This window comes from Taeniopygia guttata, chromosome 3 (genome assembly GCF_048771995.1).
Source record: "Taeniopygia guttata chromosome 3, bTaeGut7.mat, whole genome shotgun sequence".
Classification (NCBI taxonomy): Eukaryota; Metazoa; Chordata; class Aves; order Passeriformes; family Estrildidae; genus Taeniopygia; species Taeniopygia guttata.
Window position 1 is genome coordinate 50,102,545 of NC_133027.1, and position 24,652 is coordinate 50,127,196.

Genomic DNA, 24,652 nt, shown 5'->3' on the forward strand with positions numbered 1-24,652 from the left:
AGACACTTTTCAAACAGACAAATCAATTGTGTGAGAACAAAGTCCACTGATTGTCAAATACACCTACTGACTTGTGGTTTCTTGCTTTCTGGAAAAAGCCTGCCTAGTCTTTGTCCTTCTTGAGGCAGTGCTCATCCATGTACGAAATATTTCTATGATTTTAGCTTTTACTTGTTTGGTGTCCACATGTGAAAAAGATACATTTCAGTAAAATGTGGGCTTTCTTTAAGATTATGCCTGCATGATCCTAGCATATACTCTGAGATTAAATCAATATTACACACTGCCTAACCACATCCCACCAGTAACTACCAACCTCCTGGGTTGTTTTAACTTCTTGTTCTTCAAATTGAAAAAGTTGAAGTGGTTGAATTTATCCACAGTTCATATGACTCAGAGTTCTGCCCTCTCTGTGCCCTTCTCCCTGGACTCTTCTCCTGTCATGTCTGTGAAATCTTTACCTCTCTCACAGAGGAGTAAGCCTGATCACACCACTGAAGAAAAATCCCACCCTATCACAGTCACTGAATTTCCAAAAAGTCAGTGCTCAAGTTTAACCTGTTCATCCAGTTATTCAGGCACGCTGGCTCCAGCCTGGAAAGTGGCAGAGCTGAAGAAACAAAGAAATGCCACATTACATTCTCATTAGCTGGAGTTATTCTGCCCTTGGTTCCAATGATTAGGGCAGAAAAGAAGCACATGATATGACCTCATGCAGATTTTATCTGCACTGAAGAACTTGCAAAAGAAAATTTCCTTCCACCATTAAGGAGGACTTTCTGGTGGGAAGAACCTGCAGGGCTCCCCTGGAGATGTGCTGCCTTTGTGCCTCCACTCTCCCCACCCCTCCCTGGAGGGGATAGCCCAGCACCCCAGCTTGTCCAGTAGCACAGCCCAGACTGGGCCACTGTGAACCTGAACAGCCTCTGCCTGCAGCCCCTAAGAAAGTCTCCTTTGTACCTTTCTCTGTCCCTTTCCTGCTTTGCCCTAGCCCTGCTATTGCCACCTAGTTGGCACGAGTTGTCTTGCCAGTATTTTTCGGCACTATCCCACCTGAGATAATGGGAAATGGGCTGCACTTAAAACCCAGCAGGAGCTACTCAACACGTAGCCAAACCCCTAATGTACACCATAATTCAAATCCTAAAGTGCAGTAATAAATAGATCTGACTTCAGGTAAAAACACCAAGGAATTATTGATTTATCTTCCGAAGGAAATGTTGCCTTGCCTTTGACTTTTTTTTTTTTTCCTGAGGAGTGACAATCTTACAGCACTTTCTCAGAAGCAGATAATTTGTTTGTTCATTTGAAATAAAAATTACTTTGGGAGGTATATATTTTTCAAAGATTACTGCTCTTTCTCTCTCCCCTGCCTCTTATTCCTCTTGAGCTTTAGCTGGATTTTATGAGCTGTAACACCTGTATACTGGTAGCTTGGAAGGGAAGGCATTAGCAGTTTGTCAGGTTGATTTCCTGAGCCTTGGCTCCTGCCTTGCAGACGTCTCTGCTGTGCAAATCTGCGATCCACGCCGGCGTGGTGGCGGACGAGCTGGGCGGCCAGATCAGCGTCACGCAGCACAAGGGCATCAGCCGCTACCAGGGCGTCGTCGCCAACGGCGTCCCCTCACTCGAGTGAGTACCACGGCCGGGCACAGGGCACTGCCCACCATCTGCACAGGCAGCTGGGGACACCGTTCTGAGGAGAAAACGATGTTAGGAATGTTCCTAGGGCTTTATTAAAATGGTGTCAGCAAGGGAGATAGGAAGAGGTTCCAGGTTTTCAATGGCTCTGTACCATGTAGGGTGGTTGATGCTCCTACTCCTCTCAGCCCCTAAATTATTAGGCTAGCCTAGAGGTATGAGGCCTTGAGGGGAGGAACATCAGGAGATGGGCAAAGATTCAAAAGATGTTCTCATCCTGATGTGGTTGTCCAGCTTCTTTATTCCATAAGGTCCAGGAGGAAAGAGAGGGGGAAAGAGCGCAAATAGGAAAGGTCAGGGGCTTATCTAGGCTCTGAACAGGGAGGGCTTCTCTGGCTCTCAGCCAATCCCATCAGGGCAGGAAGGAGGGGTCCAGGGTTATCTGATCAGAGTCACAGAGGGTCTCAGGAAATGGGGAGGAGCATAGCCCGAGCGCATTGTAACAGGTGGTGTTTTCTTTTTTTTTTTCCTTCTGTTCCTTCCAAAGCATATTACAAATTACTTTGTTAGCAGACACATGAGAGTATGATGTTCTGCAACAAACAGCTTAAATCGATGTGCTAATAAATCATGATAAATTCATGTTGAAGTTTAAAAAAAGCTAGGAAAAATGAGTAAGTAAAAAGTGCCATTGAGCCATAGGGGATAACGAACAACTTCTTAAACATTGTACTTTTGACATGTTCAGAGTTTTTCTCTTTTAGAATATTTATAGCAAGGGTGTTATATTTACCGCTTATCTTCTGACTTTTAATTGTACTGCTGTTGAAGTAGAAATAAATCCTCTAATCTCTATCCAGCACAGTAAGACCTTCCAGCAATTGCTTCTGTCATTCCTGTTGGTTTATAGTTTTTAATTTTCAAATGTTATCTGGATTTTACCCGAGGTCTTTTTTTTTTTTTTCTTTTTTAAGAAGGGAAGTTTCATCCCATAGCCTATGAGAGCTACAGCAATATGTAATTTTTCTATTTTCCTGTTTTCTCCATGATTTCTGATACCCTCCTGAAAATTTTACAGTCATGCTTTCATTCATAAAAAAAGGCATTCATGTGCTCTGTTGCTGTGCTTAAACTTCAGCAGAGACTGAAATGCTTTATATACAATGGCACTGGAGTATGCAAAGCTAGGTAGTATGTAAATCATAGCCAAAGAACTGTACAGCCTAAATATTTTCTATTTTTCTTGAAAGTTAGTTACCAAAGAAAATTAATGTAAACTTGTCTCAAGCAAAGTAGGGCTGAGAGCTCTGGTCAGGCACCAAGCCTCTTCATAAAACAAATAATACAAATTCTTTCCATCACACATGCCAGCTTAGTGAAACCCTAAATTAAATACTTTGTACCTTATCTAAAGATGTTACAGAACTGTTCCCATACATTCCTATGCTTGTGACCCTTGATAATCCCAGTGGAGTAACTTGGACAGTAGCACATAAAATATTATAATGAAAGGAGTTGTGATTCCCACTTGTATTTTTTTTTTTCACAGTACAAGAGCCAGTGGGCAAAGAATGAAGTGTGTAATTCTGCAAGTGTGCACATGCTGGGGGCTTTAGCCCATGTAATGTGAGGCCCCTGAAAGAGCACCCTGAGAGAGCACCCTGAGGAGGAACAGAGCCCCTGTAGATCTGCCTATAGGGGCAGACAGGCACTCCTGAAGCATGATGCACATCTCCAAGGGACAGAATTGCCCCGAGGTTGCTTTCTACAGGTTATACAGGAAGCCACAGGCTCACACTGGGCTGTGTGCCTGCAAACTAGATGCCACAGCATTTGAGAAAAATGAGTGTCAGCACAGCGCTTCCTAGGATGTTTCTGCCACACATCTGGGACAGTCTCTAGAACAGATGAACTGTTGGTGTGAGCCCAGGAGAGGGAAACTGGAGCATGTAGGGAAATGCTTTTGTTTCAAAACATGAGCAAGGGCTCGTAGAAACAGTAGGCCTGTTTACTAAGAAAATGAATCAATGCATTTTGTGCTTTAAAAAATATTTTATAAGAGGTATCTGCAAAGTTGCATGGCTTCCCTGTTCTGCAGTACCTACATGCTGAAGGAAAATCCTGCAGATGAGCCAGTACCCGTAAGAAAAAATTGATGCTTGAGCAGCAGTGCCTTAAGAGCTTTTTAGATGCCCTTAAATAAGAGCTTGCTCAAGCTTTTAAAATCTCATTTATAGTGGATTTCAGTATTAAAGGTTTAAATTATTTAGCGACTTTAGCTGAAATTGACCCCATCAAAAGCTGCTGCTGGAGTGCATCGAGCTGTTAAGTATCTGCATTGTTAACATGGAGTTATGTCTCGTTCACCCACCACCCTGCAAGAGCTGACCTTGGCCTGTCCACTCCACTTCTCAGTGTATTTGTTACACTCCAGCATCTGTGAGGTTTTCACTTCCCATGATTCATGTGCAGACCTGCACCCCCAGATGCTGTAATGAAGAGTGGCTGGATTTACTGGGCAATTGTGGTACCCCAGTGGAAATACACAGGGTGCTGTAACATGGCCTGGCCTGTGACTATGCATCTGCACATGTGGGATCATTTGCCTTTGAAAATGCAAGAGACTGCATGCTTGTCAACAGTGGAAAATGAGATTTGGGGTTAACCTGCACTGCTTAGGAGAAGCTTGCTTGAGACCAGCTCTGGCAAAAAAAAAAAAACAAACAACCTGAAAGAGCCTGAAGGCTGTCAGGCAAATGAGGAACATGGAGTTATACCCTCCCTTAGAGGACAAAGTGGAACCTGTGTGACAAAATTCCAGCAGGCACATTAGGAAACTGATGAATTACCACTTACTGAATTGGCTTGTTCTCTTTAGTGAATTACAGTAGAAATTTATCAGCTTGATTTCATAGCTTTGTAGACCTTAGAAATACTAACCTCCTCTATTTGCTATATTTGCAGTCCTTTATTTGAAAGGGTTCTGGTTGACTTTTTTTCACTATAAGTATTTAAGGAGCACCGTGATTGCTGGTTTGGGTTAAGTTTTATTGATTATCTAGGTATTTATTTTCTTCTTTTCTCTTGAAATTAATTGCTTTGCATTCAGTAAGAAATCAGCAACTGTTTTGGATGTGATGTGAACTGGTTTGAAGTGAGCAGAGTGCATCTGATTGCCCCTAAGGATTGCCTGTGGGGAAGATGTGGGAGGGAGGGCTTATGTTTCCCCTTCTAGCTACTCAGCCACCTACATGCCCAAATAAATCAGCTCCCACCCAGAGTTCTGAAGGGCTTCGTTTGCCTATAGTCATTAATTTTCCCTCAGTGACAAAAAAGGCAGTATTTTTATTGACCTTGACATGGGACCACTTTCCTATTCCCCATTTGCAGTGCTCTCAAAAATATAGCCCTGCAAAATATATAACATCATGGTAAGGCTGCAGACAGTACCCTGGGGGGACTTTTCCTGGCCAAAAACAAAGGGCATCCTAAAAGGGAACTGTCTCCATGCTTGGTGCAGAAGTTGTTTTACTGCTTAGTCACGCTAGCCAAGGCTTTTCAAAAGGGGCCAGTGATGCATGCAGCTAATCGAAGTGACATCGGAGGGGGCAGATTTTCAAGAAATCTAAACTAATTTCATGTTAAAACCCTGGCTTTTCTTTTTATTAAGCAGCCAGTTGGAGTCATTGCTTCTGGAATGAAACCTCAGGGGCATCTCCTTGGGAATGAGAAAGCGGCTCCCTGAGATGCCAAGGAAAACTCAGCTTTCCCTTAGAGTGGTGATTTTATCTTGTCCTGCATTGTGCAGAGCTGCATGGAGTGGCCCAAGAAATGGCTTTTCCCCTGAAGCAAAACAGTCCATGTCAGGAGGAGGAAGAAAAAGGGAGCCATAGATGTGGTTAATGGAGCATAAAGAACCATTCCTAATGGGAGATGTTGGCCATGGTTATAACAGAACTGGTTCCCACCCAGATTAAAATAAGGAGTAGTTTTCATCCCATTTTCATCCTCTGACACACCTGTAGGAATGGCCAGAGCTGGTGTTGTTTAGTCTCCATCAAGGGTAAACTCTTTCACAAGCAGCAGGAGTAACAGGGTGATGCAATGGGAAGTTACTTTAAAGCTTTAAAAAATGCTCAAAACCATTAAAAAATTACCTGAATTCAGTCACAGTGAGAGATGCACTTGAGTGCTTTTAAGGGAGTCAGTATCCAGACATCAGAGAAAGTGGCTGTCTGGCCAGAGATATTTTACTGGATAAACAGTGATTCTGAAGATCTACCTCAGCACTCAGGTGATCACTTCATTACCTTTTTCTTTTCTTACAGTGGTTCTCTGTCAGATAAGCGATTTACATTTACTTCAAATGGTAAGAAAAATTACTTTGTTTTTAGTTTTAAATATTTTCTGTTAAAGTTTTAAAAAATAATTGGGAGAATGTCAGGCTGTGTCTAGGAAGGATATTTTAGGACAACAGTTTTTTAAAATTGGCAAGCAAATAAAAAAAAATTGAAGCAATGTGAAATGAGCTAGAAAAAAACACAGAATATGTGCGGTCATACGCACATAGATGAGAAACAAAAATAGTATTCTGCTGTTACATTTCTGGTGCCAGCATATGAAAAATGACAATCAGATGTACTTTAGGCCACAGAAAATGAAAGCAGGTTTTTTTCAGACATTTGTGATTTCCGTCTTCATCATACAAATGGAGAAAGAAAATATAGGAGAAATTAAAATATATTTATATTGCACTGATACAGAAAGCGTTTTTGTTTATGGCTTTCCAAGATGCAAAACCCTCTTTTAATCTGTCAAGCCATTCATTTTCATAAAATACAGCAAAGAGGGGAGAAAAGTTCGCATTCATTATTTGAATTATATTTCACTCATTTGAGATAAAATCATTTACTATTCTACTTAAAACTGTAGAGCATGTATAGGCCTTTGAATCTGCCAAGGAATTATTTTTAACTTCATTGAACCATATTCCACTGGCCCGTTTTCTCTGAAGAACCTTGATGTGCAGAGACTTTGTGGGTTCTTTGGTGGAGTTTGTAGTTCTTACCCACAGATATTATCTTCATGATATCACATCTTGGCAGCAGTATTAAGGAATTTCTCTAATGAGTAACTTTCCTAGCCCTAATTGCAGGTGGGAATCATGAAATATTTACAGTAAAGTATTCCTCTCAGTACAGTACCTTCATCTGTGAAATGTTTTGTACAGCAGAATTAGTTAATGCCAATCTCAAAACATAAACATTATGTTTCAGAAGGAAAAATTTAAAAATAAAGTCTTCACAGGAATGAGACAAAAGTGCAGAGATTAAAAAACTAAATGGCAAAAATAGCAGATGTATTCAGAAGGTGTCATGTATGTAGGAGTTAGACTGGTAAAGGATTGGGACTGCAGCACTCTGGTACTGGATCATACACTACAAATTGACTGGTAAACACCACAGCTAATGGAGAGCATCAGGCTAGCACTAGATTCAGCAACGTCTGACTTTGCTGTTGTGGGTGGTCTTCAAATGTTGCTAGCCTAATATAAAAATATCCTGTGAAAATGCAAAATAACTCCTTCTGCCTGTCTGTGTGGGGACTCCTAGGCTGCAACAAATCTCTCAGTCTGGAAGAGGGATTCCTCTCCAAGAGCCAGGTTACTGCATCTTCCTACTGGGAGGAGACCAACGAGTTTGGGCAACTACTCCTGTGGTCCCCAGACAAGGCTTGGCTACAAGTCCCAGGATGGTCTTGGGCCTCTAACCACAGCAGCAACCGTGAATGGCTGGAGATAGACCTGGGGGAGAAGAAGAGAATAACGGGTACGTCACTCTCTGGTTATTAGAGTGTTTCAGCAGGAGAAGAAACTGAATTCAGCTCAAAAGCTGATAGTGCACTAACGCAACATTTCTTTTGTTAAATGTAATGAAATGTTCTGCACTTGGGAATATTGTTTTCTTGTTTAAAACATCATGGCTATTTACAAGACTGGTCTTCCTATGGGGATATAGGATTGAACTCAACTGTCATGCATATCTGATCTGTAAACATGCTGAGAGAACAAAATACTTACACAGGGAGCGGTAGAGTCTGGGTGGATGATCTGGAATCAATAAGAAACATAGTCACAGCCTTTGAAACAAGGCCTAGGTGAAAGAAATTCCTGTTTCCATTTCCTGGTTTAGTTACAAAAATGTAAATTACAGTTGCTGCTAAAGATGTAAAGATGGCCGATACAGACCATAATATCAAAAAGCAATTTTCATTTTGGAGTCACAGAATCACAGAATGAGTAAAACTGGAAGGCACCACACTGGGTCATATGATCCAACCTCAAGCAGGGTGATCCTAGAGCACACAGCACAGGATTGTAGTTCTTGGATATCTCCACTGAGAGAGATTTCACAACCACTTTGGGCAGCCTGTTCCAGTGCTTGGTCATCTGTGCAGTAAAGAAGTTCTTACTCATGTTCAGGTGGAACTTCCAGTGCATCAGTTTCTGCCCATTGTCTTTTGTCCTATTGCTTGGCCACCACCAAGAAGAGCCTGGCTCCATCCTCTTGACATCCTCCTTTTAGATACTGATGGACATTGATGAGGTTCCCTCTCAGTCACCTCTTCTCAAGGCTGAACAGACCCAGCTCCCTGAGCATTTTGTTCTCTGTTAAAAATATCCATTGGTCTAAGTTCACAATTTAAAACAGATTTCCATTCTTCACCCAACTTTTAAACTCAGTTTCAACACAGTTTGAAAAATAAACTAACACCTTGAAGGCCAAGTTTTCCAAATTGTTATGATGTGTGTGTTTGCATTTGAAAATGTTCCCTTAAAACAGGCACATAGCAAATGAAAATGTTTCTTGCATTTTCTTAAAAGGTATTAAGACTACTGGTTCTGGATCCATGGATTTCAACTTTTATGTAAAGACATTTACAATGAACTATAAAAATAATAACTCAAAATGGAGAACTTACAAAGGCATTCTGAGCAATGAAGAAAAGGTAAGGGAAAGTGGGAAGAGTAGGAAAACACAAAACAATAATGCCTATGTTGTCTTGATATAGCAGGGCAGGCTTTCACTGTCAAGAACAATTAGGAGTTTCAAACTTGTCTAGACTTGGGCTGTCTTCACCAGTGTAATTTATGGCTACAGAGTAGATAGTGAGCTTGTCGAAACAAGGAAATTATCCAGGGATTGGTGAAGCTGTGGGACACGCACAGGGAGGCATGTGTATGTCTGCACTATTTTATAAAAAAGTGCTGTACTTGGAGCTGTACAGCAGCTGTTGGGGCAAGTCCTTAGCTCAGGTCAGTGTTTGCCCGTGCCAGGGATGCTGTTGGTATGGCACCAGTAAAGCTGAGGGTCAGCTCCAAATGCATTGGGATGGTCAATCCACCTCCCCCTGCCCAATGAAACCCCTGTCCTTGGGTGAAGGGCAGAGCTGCTGGTGGAGTTTGTCTGAAAACATTTTCCCCTGAAAACCTCATGTTTCATTTCAAACAAAAGAAATCCCAAAAGCCTGCCTCCCTGTCTCCGCTGTGTTCAAAGTCAGACCTCCACTCATCATTCCTGAGAGATCTCAGCTTGCCTCAGGAGAAGGCTCTACCATCCTCAGGGCTGATGACAGTTTTTGAAAACTTGGCAGAGCTGAAGAGAGATTTCCTGCTAGCTCTGCTTTTCTTAGCTTGCATAGCAAGAAATTTCCAACATCAATGGGGTTAATATTTTTTTTAATGTTAAACTGAGGGGATGCTGGCCCAAAGAATGACAAATCAACCTAGCAGTGGGTGAACTGCAAAGGCGTAGCTATTTAAAATATGCAGACTTGCAGTTTCCCACGGTGACGTGTTATATACAAATATCCTTTGAAAGTATTATATACAATCTTGGTTTCAGCTAAGGTGCATGACAGAACCTGTCCCATCAGAACCCTATAAGGCCTGGCATTTTATCTAAGATATGCTGAGCTCACTTCTCTATCTCATCAGGCTTTTAAGTTTTCCTAGATCGTGCTGAAGCATCTCCAAGAGCTAATATTGCAAGGATGACTGTTCTGCACGAGGGGCTAAGCTGATTCTGGGAAATATTGTATAAGTGCAGAAACAACTGTGTAATTGATAGTCATTCTTCAAGCTTGATATAGAAAACTGACAATTTTACTAAAATGTCTAGAAATTATTCACCTCAATTTTTTCTTTTTATATTTCTATCCCCTATTTCCAAGAAAGGGTGCTGCAGTGCTCTTAAATAAAATATGATAGCATTATACCAGCATACATTAACTGGGAATTACACAGTATTGAAACGGTGATAATCTTTCTTCTCTGAGCTAACAGAAAAATGTGATCATCTGGCACAACTGAAAAGATTATTTCTTTCCAGAACTCTCAATTCCTAAAATCTTGTGGCTGAATCCTAGTTTTCAGTGTGTTAATCTTAGGAAAAAATCTTTGAAGTTGGATGTCAGAGCACGTTGAAGAAAGAGACTTTTAAAACAGGGTAGACAATGTGTGCGCTGTTCGTTGCAGGTATTCCAAGGCAACTCCAACTCTGGTGACATAGTGCGCAATAACTTCATCCCTCCCATCGTGGCTCGTTACGTGCGGATTATCCCTCAGACCTGGAACCAAAGAATAGCACTGAAGCTGGAGCTGATGGGCTGTCGAATAATGCCAGGTATGGGGTAAGCAGTGCACGGTGCCTCTGAAGCCCCCTGTGCTGCCCAGTGCCACTGATGCCCCCCTCTCTCTTGCAGCGAACAGCTCGTTCACACATTCCATGTGGCAGAAACCGAGCCAGAGCACAGAAACCTCCCTTGGAAAAGAAGACAAGACTGTTACAGAGCCCATCCCCTCCGAAGAAACTAGCTTGGGTAATGCTACCTAGTGCTGCATTTTCTCTAGAATGCGCCATGTCTTCAGCGCAGTCTGAGTGAACTTTAAACTTTCTCACAAATCAAAACTTTTATTTTCCCTTCAGACTTTATTAATGACAGAGATAAGAGGGAGGAGCAATAGGTACTTTTTGTCTTAAGGCACAGAAAGAGATTGAAAGCCTTAATTTTCCTTGATGTGTTAAACATTGGGCTTTGGTTTCCCTGTCATATTGGTTGATTTGCCATGCTTGGTGGGTGGCTCAAGGGAATACAGTGAGCACTCAGCAGCAATTTTTGGGAGAGTTCTTCCTCACTCTCATCCTGTATTTTAGAATTTTTTAGTATGTGAGGGAGTCGTCTCACAAAAGTGTTATCTTCTCTCCACACAACCATGACTCCTTCCAGACCAAGTTCCCAGCTGAAAGCAGGTGGTGCCTGATTGTGTAATTAAACGCTCTTCCATAATGCCTGTGTTTATGGGGGCTCAGAGAACCTTAATTTGTGTAATTCTCCCTGAATTTGCAGTCTTCATCTTTTAATGTTGTGGAGCTAAATTCTTAGACATTGAAAAACAAACAAACAAAATTTGGTGCTTATACTGACTGGTGGGCTCATAGCAGGCAGGAATTGCCAGACCCACTGTACCAAATGCTACTACCCATTAGATAGCTGAGAGCTGTAGAAATACCTCTGTGAAAAAATAGTTGTAAGAAGCAGTCAGTGGAAGAAAAATCATTCTGAAACTGCTTGCCAAGAACAAGCAAGCTCAGTTAATCTGTGCAGCAGTATGAGTAAACCATATCCATGTACACTGAAAAGGAAATCTACTGAGGTTTCATCTGCTAAATTGTAAATACCCTATGGACACTTCTACTGCCTTATTCTCACAGCTGGCAAGTGTCTGTAGAAACAGGGAATGGCACACTCCTGACACAAGAGCCACCCCACTGCTAATTTTCAAATCCCTGCTCTAAAGCAAGTTGTGTTAGAATTTAACAGTGGCTAAATGGGTTTTTCCCTAGGTTCCCTCATGGTAATCTTTGAACTATTTTGACTGAAATGTTTCAGCCAGTTCAGCATGAGCCAGATACTTGGCATGTAAAATTGCAGTCTCCTTTGGCAGATTTATAAGCAACTGCAAACAGAGTGTGCATGAGTGGCTTTTTCAAAGTCATCTAGTGTGTAATAAGAAAGAACTGCTCTTTGTAAGGATGCATATAGATGCCAACTCAAGCATAACCCTTGAGGAAGTATATTCAGCTATTTTGTTTTAACATTGTTCCACACGGGTACATGGCATCCAACCATGGCTGAGGAGTAGTCTTTTAGTTTTACAGTTGTACATTTTCATGCTCTCTTCAAGAAACATTCCTGCAACATTATCTATTTTCTGCTGTAGTAAATATTAGCACCTTTAGAGTAATTTACCTTTTAAAATTTTATCCCTTCTTTTTTTTTCTCTTGCAGGTTTAAAGCTTACAGCTATAATTGTCCCCATCTTCATCATGCTGTTTCTGTTCTTGTTCTCTGGAATTTGTATCTGCACAGCCCTACGCAAGTAAGACACTGGTTTTTGTCAAAGGAGGCATTTGTGGGTGCCCAACTCCATGCCCTCTGTCCAGAGCTTCCTTACCAGGGACCTGGGAATTGATCCTATTTGTCAGTCTTTCTTTAAAGTAGAACTCACCTGTCTCTGTATTTCTTACTGTATGCCTCCTCTAGTCAGAGAAAAGTGAAGGTAAAGCAGGTCAGAGCTGTGCATAACCATCTGTTCTCTTCACCCTACATATACCTACTAGCACTGAGGTGTAAAGCAGTCAAAGACAGGATAATTTCCACACCAAAGCCAAATTAAAATTCAGTGAAGGGAAGGAAGATTTGAGCTATCTATCCAGATAATTTTCTTTTATTTCTTTATATTTTATTCTATTCTATTCTATTCTATTCTATTCTATTCTATTCTATTCTATTCTATTCTATTCTATTCTATTCTATTCTATTCTATTCTATTCTATTCTATTCTATTCTATTCTATTCTATTTTATTTTATTTTCCACTCCCTTAAGTTAGAGCACTTAACCTAGTAGGCTGGAAGCGGTGCTCAGCTCTGTACAAGCAGCTAAAATGAAGCTATTTAATCTCACAAGACTGAGGCCTGGAAGAAACACTGCTAACTGTGCTTCCTGCTAGATGCCCATTGCTATGAACCTGCACTTGCACGTCGAACCAGGAAATGCTTCTGTCAGCAGATGGGGATTTGGAAGTGTAAGCAATGCTCTGGTGATGCTGCTTCATCACCAGTGATACTCAGCTCTGCCCTGGATTCCCAGTAAATCTATAAAATAGACAAAGGATTCAGAAGAGCAGACCCAAACATAGCCCAGAGTGACATATCTAGACATAGGCATATCAAACTGATGAGTGCCAGCTCCGAAAATTTGAACACCAGCACTCATAACTTGCACATAGATGGAGAATAAGAAAATGTCAAAGTGCTGGTTTGCATGCCTGATGTTCTAGTAAACAACAACCTTCAGGAAATCAAAGTGAGTAAATAGGCTCTGCTGGAGGGAAGGCATGAAGCTGAAATGCTGTAAGTACAGATGTTTATAAACCCTTTTCTCTCCTCTCAGGCGAGAAGCCAAAGGACTTTCCTATGGATTATCCAGTACTCAGAAATCAGGTTAGTGGAGAATCATGCACTTTGTCCTGTCCTGTCTACTGGGCCAGCAGGAAGGGGCTTATGCAACTGAGCATTTAATGCTTGTGAAATAGCATCCACATTTCCTCATTCAAATTCACCTCTTCATACAAGGGAAACAGCAAATGATAGTCCCACTTGTGTCATCCTAGCACAGTGCCCTGAGAAACAATATAATTCGGTTTCTATGACAGAAAGGCAATTAACAAAAGATCTATTATACAGAGTGCATAAATTAGCATGTAAGAGTGCTCCCAGGTGCCCTTCTTTTCCTTCCCACTTCCAAAATACCTATTTTGCAGAAAATTGCTGCTTTTCTTTTCCCCACAGCAGAGGGGATTGCCTTACTCTAAGAGAGCAAGGGATAATAATTTTTTATGGCTTTAATATTTTCTTCTCACTGCCCTCCCTGGCTGAAACTCTATTTATAAAGCCTAATAACAGTGAAGTGTATTGAATGAGGGATTGGCTTGAGCACAATGTGTTAGGAGGTGACTGTAAAATCCCAATGAAGTATTTTCTTTGTCTTGCTCAATAACATTTTCTAGAGTGGGGTTCCCATCAGCTTGGCAGCTGGGGTGTTTTTCTTGGCCAACCAGTTCTGTAGAGAAACATCTTTCTGAAACTCGGCTTTCCATAAAAAACCCAAACCACTGAGCACTTCATATGTCTCTTGACAAGTCTCTTGCAGTAGCTCAGCTCCAAAATTTCATCCCTCAGTAGGTGCTGACGTCAGTGAAAGGAATGCTGTTACCCATTGCAGCTTGCCCTCATTAGAAAATTAATTTGTACTTAACATCATATTTGCTAATATGATTTTTCAAGGTCACATCATAATCCTTTCTCACTTGCTAATGAGGACAAATCCCAAGAAACTGGAGATAGCCTCTTACCCAGTCAGTTCATTTGTTGTATGTCTGCTTCATAAATCAAGCTCCTAAGCCCTTGTGAACCAGGCTTGGGGCTTACAAAGCTGTGAGTCAAACTCACCTCTCCACAGACCTCCTGGTGCAGGCTCCAGCAAGTCCCTGCTACTGTAGATTTTTTTCTTTTATGTCTTACAAGGATGTTGTGAGAACAAGTTAATTGATGAATGCGGGTGCTCTGATACCAGTAAAACAGAAGCCACACTAATCTACTGAAAAAAGGAGGAAATTTTAAGCATTATTTTTGCCGCATATTTAATGCCAAAACAGAACTGACTTAAAGTTGGTATTTTATCAAAATACTTTAAGGCATCATTGTAGGCACCTACAGAGTTTGAGCCCTTCTTGCCAAAAAATCTTATATAAACTTGGAAATCCCAGTTGATGATTCACTCCTTCCTTCACCCTCCATATTTAGGGGGCTTTTTTTAAACAAACAGCCCATTTTAGTCATGTTTTTAAACCATTTCAATATATTGACAGCAATGAGTATACCAAAAATTAAACTTACTGGTAAGTCTTCTGGTTCTAAGCATTTAACTTGCTGATAAGCCTTCTATTTCAATTTCTTTTTCATAAGGTTGTTGGAAACAAATCAAGCAGCCCTTTACCAGACATCAGTCAACTGAATTTACCATCAGCTATAATAACGAGAAGGAGACACCGCAAAAGCTGGATCTGGTCACCAGTGACATGGCAGGTAACAGCTGCTCCCCCTCAGATGCATCCCTTTTGCTCTGTGTGCAGAGCCAGTAACAGAGACAGGGATAGCCCAGCAATGTGACAAGTTTCAACTCTTATGCAAGCTGAGGCCCAGGAATAGATTTATTCATGTTCATCCCAAATGTATAGTGAAGCAGCTATAAATATACTAGGGAGTGAAAGACCCACTGTATTGGAATTTTGTTTTCTTGGAGTTGTTGGAAAAATTTCCTGACTCTGAAATAGTTACAGCTGAAGGTAATGATGGAAAGCACTCAGGCATGGATGAAGCGCAAGAATGTGCCTAGGATAGGATTGCTTCCCTTTGCTGACTAATTTTTGTGTTTCTATTTAAACACAAGTGTCTCTGGAAATGGAACAAAATATGATGCCCCTTGCTGCTGATCAACTAGAAAAATTACTTGGTTTATGGTGGGATTTCATGCCTAGCTGGAAGTTGTACTGAGATCCCTGTGCAGCTTTCCTGAAGTATGTGGGAGATGAGGCCTCCTGAAGAGGTGGCAGGTAGATGAGAGAGAAGTAAGGCAACCACAGCACTCATCTCCTGTGCTACCCTGGCTCCAGGTCACTGTTTGGATAGAGCAAATCCCAATGAAAGAGCATCAGTACTATTTGCATCCCAAAGGGATGATTTTTTAATTCATCCTCTTAGCACATTTTATCCCCGCCTAGTCTAGTCTGTCTGGTAAGGCTAGAGAGACCAGCCATTTCATGGGATCAGTGATCAGCACTCTTGAAGAAAGATTAGTTTCCTGTTTCCAGCCTCCAGACCTTACAAATTCCTTAGAATTCCTTCATTGTGTTTGGCAGAGAAATACATTTAAAAAACAAATGGATGGTTACTGTAATTCCATATGGTGCTGCTCTCAATATCTTTCAAAGACAGTTTCAATCCTTTATAGAAGCCTTTAATATAAATCTGCAGAGACCTATAAAGCAGTTTTAAGGAAAGAGAATGAATAAAGGTTGCTCACAAAATATGGTTTTTTGGTTCCCTGGCCATATCTGGGAAGCCTTTGCTCTCTCCACCATCCCCTCCTGCTGTGTTTGTGGGAAGTCTGAACTCTCAGCCTGGCTCAGGCGTATTCCCAGCCTTAGCATTTCACCTGCAGTCTCCTTAAAAATAAAAAAAACATGAAATAAGAAACGTGAATGTAACATAGAAATGTGCCATTTAATAATTTAATTGCAGGAAGCACCCAGTTTGCATACAGGTTATCATGCTACATGGAATTCCCTCACTTCAGAGGGAACCAGCTGCCTGCTGGTTCCCAAAGGCAGCCAGGAGGAAGCCGAGATGCTCCATCCTGAGCGAGAGAGATTTCTGGGGATGGCGGCAGCATTGCTGGGGAGAGCTGCACTACTTACTTAGAGAAATATCATAACACCTTCACCCTACATGCTGAAGTTTGGGACACAGCCAGAAACTGCCAAAAAGATTCACAGGACATATGGGATCGAATTCGACGCTCATGTCAGATGAACTGCGATGCCAGAACAGAACCGAGCTAACTTCTTCACGCCTGCATGAAAACACGATACTTTAGCAGTGTCATTTACTAGAGCTGTTCAGGCCACCCTTAGTATCTGTAAGAGATTGTCGCCAAAGCGAGAAAGTTAGAACGTTCACTTTTCTCATAATAGTATTGCTTGTTTTTTCAGGAAACCTTCTCGTTCAGATCTCCTGGCACTTACCTTAGCTAGAAGTGCAAACACACACTTCTTGAGGCCATGTTTCCTCCATCTCACTCCTTGCTCCTGCTCAGGCTGTTTGCCTTAGGCCAGCTCTATCCCTGCCATCCCCCTTGACTGGGTGACTGCCCAGTTCCTCCGGCAGCACCATTCCCACTTCTCCCCCCAAGCTCATCCCCCCTGGCATGCCTGCAGCCGTGCTGAGCTGGCTTAGCACATTTCACACTTCCATTGACTCTCTTGGCTGCCGTTTTGCCTAACTTCATCCTTCTTGTCAGTCAGCTGCTGTGAGATGCCTTTTAAATAAAGCCGGCTTGTTAAGAATCCTCTGGGCATTTTAATTATTCCAAAAGTGGAACACTCATTTTGGAGAACTTCTTGCTTGCCGATCTTCATGCAGTGTCCCTTGTCCAGTTTGTTGCTAATATTTTGTTGACCTCACTCTTTTTTAGGGCTTTCAAGTATACTCCAGAAATGTTAATTTGTTTGGGAGGGTAGGTAGGGAAAGGAAGGGAGGGAGGGAGTGAAGGAGTAGAAAAAGAGGTGGGAGATTGGAGCTTCTCTGTGGAAAAGTTTCTGCCATGCTCTGCAACTCTTGCTCACTGAAGGAGGTTACAGGATGGGTGTTGGGGAAAGGTTTCCTCACATCCGCAATAACCACACTTCTGATACAATAACAGGGTAGTTTTTCAACATAAAATACCTATCTATGCATAAGTATTACATACATAAGATAACCACTCTATGCCTTATTGAGAATTTCATGCTTCCTTTCAGATTATCAGCAGCCTCTCATGATCGGAACTGGGACAGTAACACGTAAAGGATCCACTTTTCGCCCCATGGACACCAAAGAGGAGGGAAGAAGGGGGAGTTCTGAGTTTGAAAATCACTATCACTGCCCTCACAGAGCTAACAGGCACGAATATGCTCTGCCCCTGACCAGCCAAGAGCCCGAGTACGCCACCCCCATCATAGAGCGGCACATAGCAAGAGAAAGTAATTTCCCCCCTGAGAGCGGCTACAACGTTCCTGTCGCCTCATCCCAGATACATTCCCTTACCGCCGGCAGCTTCTCCAGTTCATGCAAAACCGACTCCAGGAACGGGGACTATCAGACACCCCAGAGTGTCATAAACTACGACAAACCCAAAGTTAATGGTGTTCTGACCTCTGTCAGCTACAGCACAGACTACCAGAAACCCCAGCAAACTGCTCTCGGGGGCGAGGGTTACTCCACGCCCAGGGACTGCCTAAAGCCCATAAGCCAGACAGCAATGACAGCTCTCTTGTGATTTGCCGAGCAGGAGCGGCACGGTGCGCAGGAACGTCGCTGCACAGCTTTCTGAAGTGAAAACAGAGTTTGGAGGGACTCTGCTGTGGGAGGCAGAAGGCAAACAAGCCCTGTGTACATAATATTGCTGTCTTGCTGGGTTCTGACATCTGAGGAAAGCATATGCTGTTTATCACTGTTTATAGCAAGAGAGATGTTATCAGTGAAGACTGTACATCTTATTTTCTGTAACTGATCTCAGTGCTCCATTTGCAATGTGTGCAATTTGTACATAGCTTTTATTTAAGGAGAATTTCTTAGGTTTCCTTTTCACCTGGGGGTTTGAAAGGATTGCAGGAATGCCTATTTAGGACTAAAAAGTCCACTTTTTCTGTCTTTATCTTACCTGCTGCTGTACTGGCAGCTGTAAATGGTGTATCTTATGGTTGTGTTGATTCATTTCCTTTCCTATGATAACTGAAGATGCGGCTGTAGTTCTGACTGGGAGGATAGAAGTTAAACGTCTTGCTGCATAATGTGCATGAGAGAAGGCAGCTGAGTATTTAAATACTGTGCTCAAACACAACTTCCCAGCTGCTTTTTTAGCAGCAATTCTCACATGCTTGAATATGATCTAGAGTACAAGCTGAGCCCATCGAACTTGCAATTCATGTTAGAAAACAGGTCAAAATGCTGAAACTGGTTTTGGGTTCAAGCCATGGTTATCACTCCACAACAAGGGAAAAAAAAAAAAAACAAACCAAAAAAACCAAGACCCAACAACATATCCAATACCAGTTAATCTGGAGAAGGTATTTTAATTTTTTATTTTTTTTATTTAGGAAGTGTGTGTGTAACCAAAATGTGAATTTACAGCTGAGAAGTCAATGCTGTTCAAGCCCTAGCTGATTCTTTTGCTGCTAAAGCTATAAGGAAATTTGTTCCTTGGCACAAAGCAGTGAACTTCCTGAACTCTTCAATTTCTCCACTAGGTATTTTTCTGTTATACAAATTTAGTGTAACATTTCTCTTAGAAGTATTTTAACTAACTGAAACACAGTGTGTGTATGGCTTACTGTTGCAGTTAAATTTGCAAGACATCTGATCAGCACTGTTGTTTTGGAATAGTTTTTCTTTTGCAGCTAATGTTTCCCTTAGTTCCGTTTTCAGACAAACTTGAAAAAGCTTGGGATTGGGTGCAATGTATCGCACAGTCGCTGGCTCCTCTTTCAGCAGGGGCAGCTTTGGAGCAGAACAGCTTCTGGTCATGACTGGGACCGTCCACTGCCCTTCTACCTCCAGGACGTGGGGCATTTCTTTGAATTCAAAAGCTTGTCCTAAAATGTCAAGAAGCTATATACTTCTGTGAAGAAAGAATGGTGCTATACTTAAAGCGCAAGGTTGGGAAACGAGACCAGTAAAACCTGAGCTCTGGGAAAGCCACTCTTTGAAGGCCCTCCCTTTATTTCCTTGTATATAAACGGGATAATTTGCAAAGGATGCAACGAAGATTGATCAGTCTGTTCGCAGTGTGCTTTCAGATCTCTAGGTGGAAAGTGCTGTCAGAGTACAGACTGGTTGCAGTGGTACTGCTCACAAATACTGCTGACTCGGGCCAGACCTGAACTTAAGGCAAGCTCTGAGTGGGTTCTTTGCATACCCTTGTTTTGCGGCTCAGGTGGTGCCATTCCCCCGCACTGCCACACCGTGCATGCAATTCCCGTGCAGAGAAGAAAGAGTCAAGGTGACCTCGTAGCCTTCCTGTGTTTGCTGTCAATACAGTTTCTGTGAAATGTCTAAAACACCTCAGGTCCTGAAGTGAAACAGCAGCAGCCTGTTTGTTAGACCGAGCTGGGCGGTGTTGTTTACCTTCTGTTGTTTACATGTCTGTGTAAATAAAGAACACTGGTATTTGTAAATCAGGCACACAGGCCTGCCACTTCACTTGGTGACTCTATTATCGCTGCACGCCCACTCCCGCCACATACCCTGCAGGGTGACAAGGAAGTGTTCCTTACGCCCTGCAAAAGTGCCAGTTGCGCTGCTGCAATTCACGGCTCCAGTGTGACAAGCTAAAAAAAGATTCTCTCAGTGCCCCATTTAGCCCAAATTTTCTGTCCATAAGCTCTAAAGAAGAACCCACAAACAAATTCCTGCACCAAACCCCGCTGCAGGATGCATATGATTGAGGAAAGGATGAGGATGCCCTCCCGATGAGCTTGAAACCGATCCTCTGCCCACACAACTAATTAGTCTGACTTCTCACTTGACAAACAAGTCCGTAATCAGGTCTACTCCCCACCTAATGAGGCAGCTAAGGAACGCAGCAATGCAAGGGGACCAGGCAGCAGATGACACTATTTGTGTTATAATGAAATTTTTGCATATTTCTGCCACATGCTTGGCACATCTGCAACATGGTACAGATGTCATGGTACAAGTGTCAAAAGCTTCTTGGCAGAAGCATCTGCCCATTTCTGCTGTCATTCAAATCCATCTTAACACAGTTGATTTATCCTAATGGAAAGTTTGGTCTCAATTTGTCCCTTGCCTTCATCCCCACCCCCCTCAAAAGTAACCCAACAAACCTGCAAAGCCGGGTTAAAATAGATCCCCAAACATCTTCAGCCTCCCTTCACAGTGGCTTAGTGCTGACAGGGATGGAGGCAGCACATCTCCTGGTCACTGCCATGGTGCTTCATGGTTTACATCTGAGTGGCTGCTGAGTGTGGTTAACACTAAAAGCCTCAGGCCTCTCCACCTTGGCCTAGGAAGGTTTTAGCAATCCTAGCAGCAGATACACAAGGGAGCTTCCTACCCCTCGTCTCTGTATCCTAATGGAGGTAGAGGTACAAAATCCTGCTGTAGGAATAAAAGAGGTTTGCCTGAATCTTACCAGTGCCCGTGCCCATCCTCATGCGCATCCTCTGAATGGCTTTTTACATACTGATACACCAAACTCCAGCTTGTCTGCATCAGCCTGTCCTACCTGCCAGATGCAGGTATAACACAGGCAGCCTTGTAAGACATCCCAGGTTTAAAAACCTTTGTTCCACAGTGAAGAATACACTGTTTTGGGATATTTCCACACTCAGAAGGCCTGTTAGCTCTGGATCTCTCTCCGGCATCTCTAGAGATTGTGTGAGAGCAGAGTCTGATCCTCTGGTCAATGGAGACTTTCAGTGATGTTTTGATACCAAACTTCTTCCCCAAGCAGGCACTCCCAGTAGGTTGGAACAGAAAAGCCAAGCCAGAGTCCACAAGATGGTTAAATATTAACTGTTCCTGGCACTTAGGATCTGCCTGCACCATTGCTATTGACAGCAAGGGGCTGACTTTGCTGGGAACAGGGGCAGCCCTGTAACTGCACGTCTGACCAAGGGAATCGAAGTAGGTGACTCTTGAGGTAAGAAAGTGTAAAAAATGGTGTCAGCTACCTACAACTCAAACCAAAAAATGACAGCATGCATTTCCAGCTGTTGCCTTATATTTAAAACACAAATAATTAAAAAAAAAAAACCAAAAAACAAAAAACCAAGAACCAAAAAAAATCAAAGGTTCCCAAAATATCACAGCAAAACCACAAATTTTCTTTGCCCCGACCACCTTAGACTGGAAAATAGATTGCAAATTCTTATTTCTTCTATCAAGTACCTTTCTAATGCTCAATATAAAATCATTTTTTCCTAGCAAGAGTAATTCCAAAGAGTATGTTTCTACTTCTTTTAGTTGCTAAACATCAGATATTAAACCTTAACTTAGTACCTTACCATGATCTTTACATCCAACAGACAATAGATTAAAATTAGCCCTAGACTGGAATTAGGATTTCCTGGCTCAGGGTATGTCCTGTTTAGATCATCTGCTCTCATTTTATGATCTTTGGATCAACAGCCTGGTCTCACCTGCCTCTCCAGACACCATCCACAGGATGGGTTCAACCAGCTCAGTAGCCCACCCATTACATACAGCAGTCTGCAGAGATGGGGGCATGCAGGGAAAGCCTTGAGGGTATTTTGCACCCCTGGCATCTGAGGAGTCTTGTGAGCACTGAGCTGAAGTGGCAGCAGTCACAGCAGTGTCTCTAGCACCTGTGTGTAAATGGCAGATCCCTGCCCCCTTATTTTGAAAAAACACAGGAGGTTGGATTCTAATCACCAGAAGCAGCTTGGTGAACCCCATGGCTGGTCTGCATTATTGGCATGGCTAAAACCTGGGAAGATTAAGTTTTTAATACAGACTTCCTTCAGATTTTCCCACTGACTGTCAGAGAATTGGCATTTCTTCACTTCATGGGCAGATTTTCACGGAGCCCTGTCTGAAGCAAAAAACATTCCCTACACAGAATGGGAATATCAGGCTATGGGTCCCATAGGCTATAGGAGCAGATACCTAATTGTGTTTACCTGTTTGGTAGATCAGTACCTTTAAAACAAAAAGTGAAAAAATGAAGAGAGTTCTAAGAAAGGAGTCTGTTGTCTCAAAGCAGTCCTGCCAGATCAGAGGCCCACTGAAAAGTAACCTTGTAGAAAGCCATCTGTATTCTTCTGTCCACTCTCTCTCCAAAATCAGGTAAGCTTTGCTCAGCAAGTGGGCCTCTTAAAGGCTCCCCAGCCTGTAATCAGGCCTGACCAAAGGAATTACAAGGTTATGTTGTTGCATTCCTTTTTCCTTATTATTTTCCATAATAAAAATTGTGTACTGCCCTTTTCTTTCCAATGTCAGCTATGATGTAAGTTTGTCCTGACCTACAGCCTACACTGTGATTAGTACAGTGTGAAAGCAGAATTTACCATTTCATTTGAAACTCATCAGTGTTGTTGATACCTACACTGAAAATTACCCTGCCATAGATGTGTGGGGTTAACAAGACTGCCAGTGCAATGCCTATGAATTATTGAAGATAGAGTGAGTTTCACAGAACATACTTATTTAAAGGAAGGTGCAATTTCTGCACAATCAGTTTCAAACTTAAAATGGAAACCTCTCCTGAGGGCTTCCTTTTTTTGAAGCCCCCTTCCTCCCCCCGGTACAGTCCTACAATCCATTAAGGACACACGATAAGAAGTCAGATAAAGTACTTCTAAACTAGATAAAGACAAGAGGAAGACATCCTTAGTTGGAGAAAATTCCTGCTATGCATGATAAGGAGGATGCCTCACATCTAACGTTCTGTGCTATCTCATTGTATAGTCTGGACATGAGAATTTGGAGACTTTCATTCAAACGTCACCAATTTGTTTGGGCTTTGCCTCACTTTAAGTGGCTGTAAGTCCTGAAAAACCTTTGGCATCTACAGTGGGCAAAGGTTATTTAGTAACCTCTTGTCCTGGGCTGAGTTAATTCAGTACTTAGACACTCACAGCACAGCTACTGCTCTGCTATGTGACATCCAAGAGATTATCATCCTGTTTATTTTTGTATAGTCACAAGTACAAAAAAGAGAAATCTTTTTTAACTTAATCAAGTTAAAGGACAACATATTTTTTCACCATAGTAAAAAATGAAAGTCAACAATTATGACACAGTAGTGTTACTAAGGCATTTGTGCCCTGAATAATCACCCTGAACAGACCTCAAGAATCCATAATTTTGACTAGACACAGAATTTTTAACATACTTTACTGGAAAAGCTCCTTTGTATTATTAATGTACTAATAATCTGCATTATTGGCTAACCCAACGAGGAACAGTAGCCTGAATACCCAGCATTTCCTCCTACTAAATCTGAGCTACCAAAAAGAATGAGAAAACTTACAAACATAACAAATTATCCAAAGCTTGTAACATTCTCTCATCCAAATGAGATGACAACAGACAATAATAGACTTTGAAAACACATGTATGTTGCCTACTAGAAGGCAGGCAAAAAGGTAGGGAGGGAGCCAAAATTTTAGGCTTAAAAGAAACATCAAGACAAATTTAAATCAAACAGCAAAAAAACACATAACAATGGGTGATGCCTGAGCCGTGACAGGGAAGTCATCAGAAGTCTTCCTCCATGAGGAGTGGCAGATTACAGATGTTGATGCTTGCCATAAAACAAGGGGAGAAAGACCCAGAAAGACAGTAATATTACCCACCAGCCTGCCCATGGTCTGAACAATTAAACCCACTGAGCATATACTAGAAACCAGGCTCTATAAATGTGTTTTGTGCATCTTAATTTCTCTGGCCCAGGCAAACACTATTTCACAGATGGGCGAACTGAGATAGACAACTATGCTGTCACCTGTCCAGAGCTGTAGCAACAAATCAAACATATCCAAAAATGCAAAGGCCTCTGAAAGCACCAACTACAAACCTGTGAAAAGTCCTCTGTTGAGCATGGAAAGACAGGGGTGATAAAGACTAAGACGAGCTAGCAGACCTCACTTGAAGAGGCAGCTTTTCTTCACATCTATGGCTAAGCTTTTTATCCTTAAGTGACACCATCTGTTCTGACAGACAGTTTTATAAAATTTGAATAAGGTGACCTGGATAAAGCATGCCTGTTATATGGAAATGCCAGTGTCATATGTGGATGTGAAAAGGTTGTGGATGGTTCACGCATCAAGCACTTTCAGCGTCTCATCGTAAAAGGCCACACAAGCCTTTTCTGACAGGCCACAACACAAAGCCATGCTTTTGATAACAATGCTGCAATAAGTCTTCCACTATCTTACAAAGACCTTGCAGATGGCATTCATACTCCCTAAAGTATTAAAGTGTAGAGTTAACTTTTTAACATATGAAGTAATGGTCCATCCTCCCCCCTTTATAATACAACCTCATCACTGTACAAGGACCAGCAGCAAGGACATAAATATGTCT

General features: G+C 42.0%; 1 protein-coding gene across 2 annotated transcripts in view; it reads left to right on the forward strand.

The window, feature by feature from the left end:
* Window positions 1-19,765, forward strand: part of DCBLD1 (discoidin, CUB and LCCL domain containing 1) — a 46,543-nt gene extending 26,778 nt beyond the window's left edge. The window contains exons 6-15 of one of the 2 annotated variants that reach the window (XM_030267789.4): window positions 1,499-1,632; window positions 5,970-6,010; window positions 7,254-7,469; window positions 8,525-8,649; window positions 10,178-10,325; window positions 10,405-10,521; window positions 11,992-12,082; window positions 13,158-13,207; window positions 14,732-14,851; window positions 17,344-19,765. In XM_030267789.4, the coding sequence (XP_030123649.4) occupies window positions 1,499-1,632; window positions 5,970-6,010; window positions 7,254-7,469; window positions 8,525-8,649; window positions 10,178-10,325; window positions 10,405-10,521; window positions 11,992-12,082; window positions 13,158-13,207; window positions 14,732-14,851; window positions 17,344-17,861 (1,560 nt within the window). In that variant the 3' untranslated portion in view covers window positions 17,862-19,765. The remainder of the gene's footprint in view (window positions 1-1,498; window positions 1,633-5,969; window positions 6,011-7,253; window positions 7,470-8,524; window positions 8,650-10,177; window positions 10,326-10,404; window positions 10,522-11,991; window positions 12,083-13,157; window positions 13,208-14,731; window positions 14,852-17,343) is intronic. The other variant, XM_072926805.1, reaches the window with a different exon arrangement.
* Window positions 19,766-24,652: the final 4,887 nt, after the last annotated feature.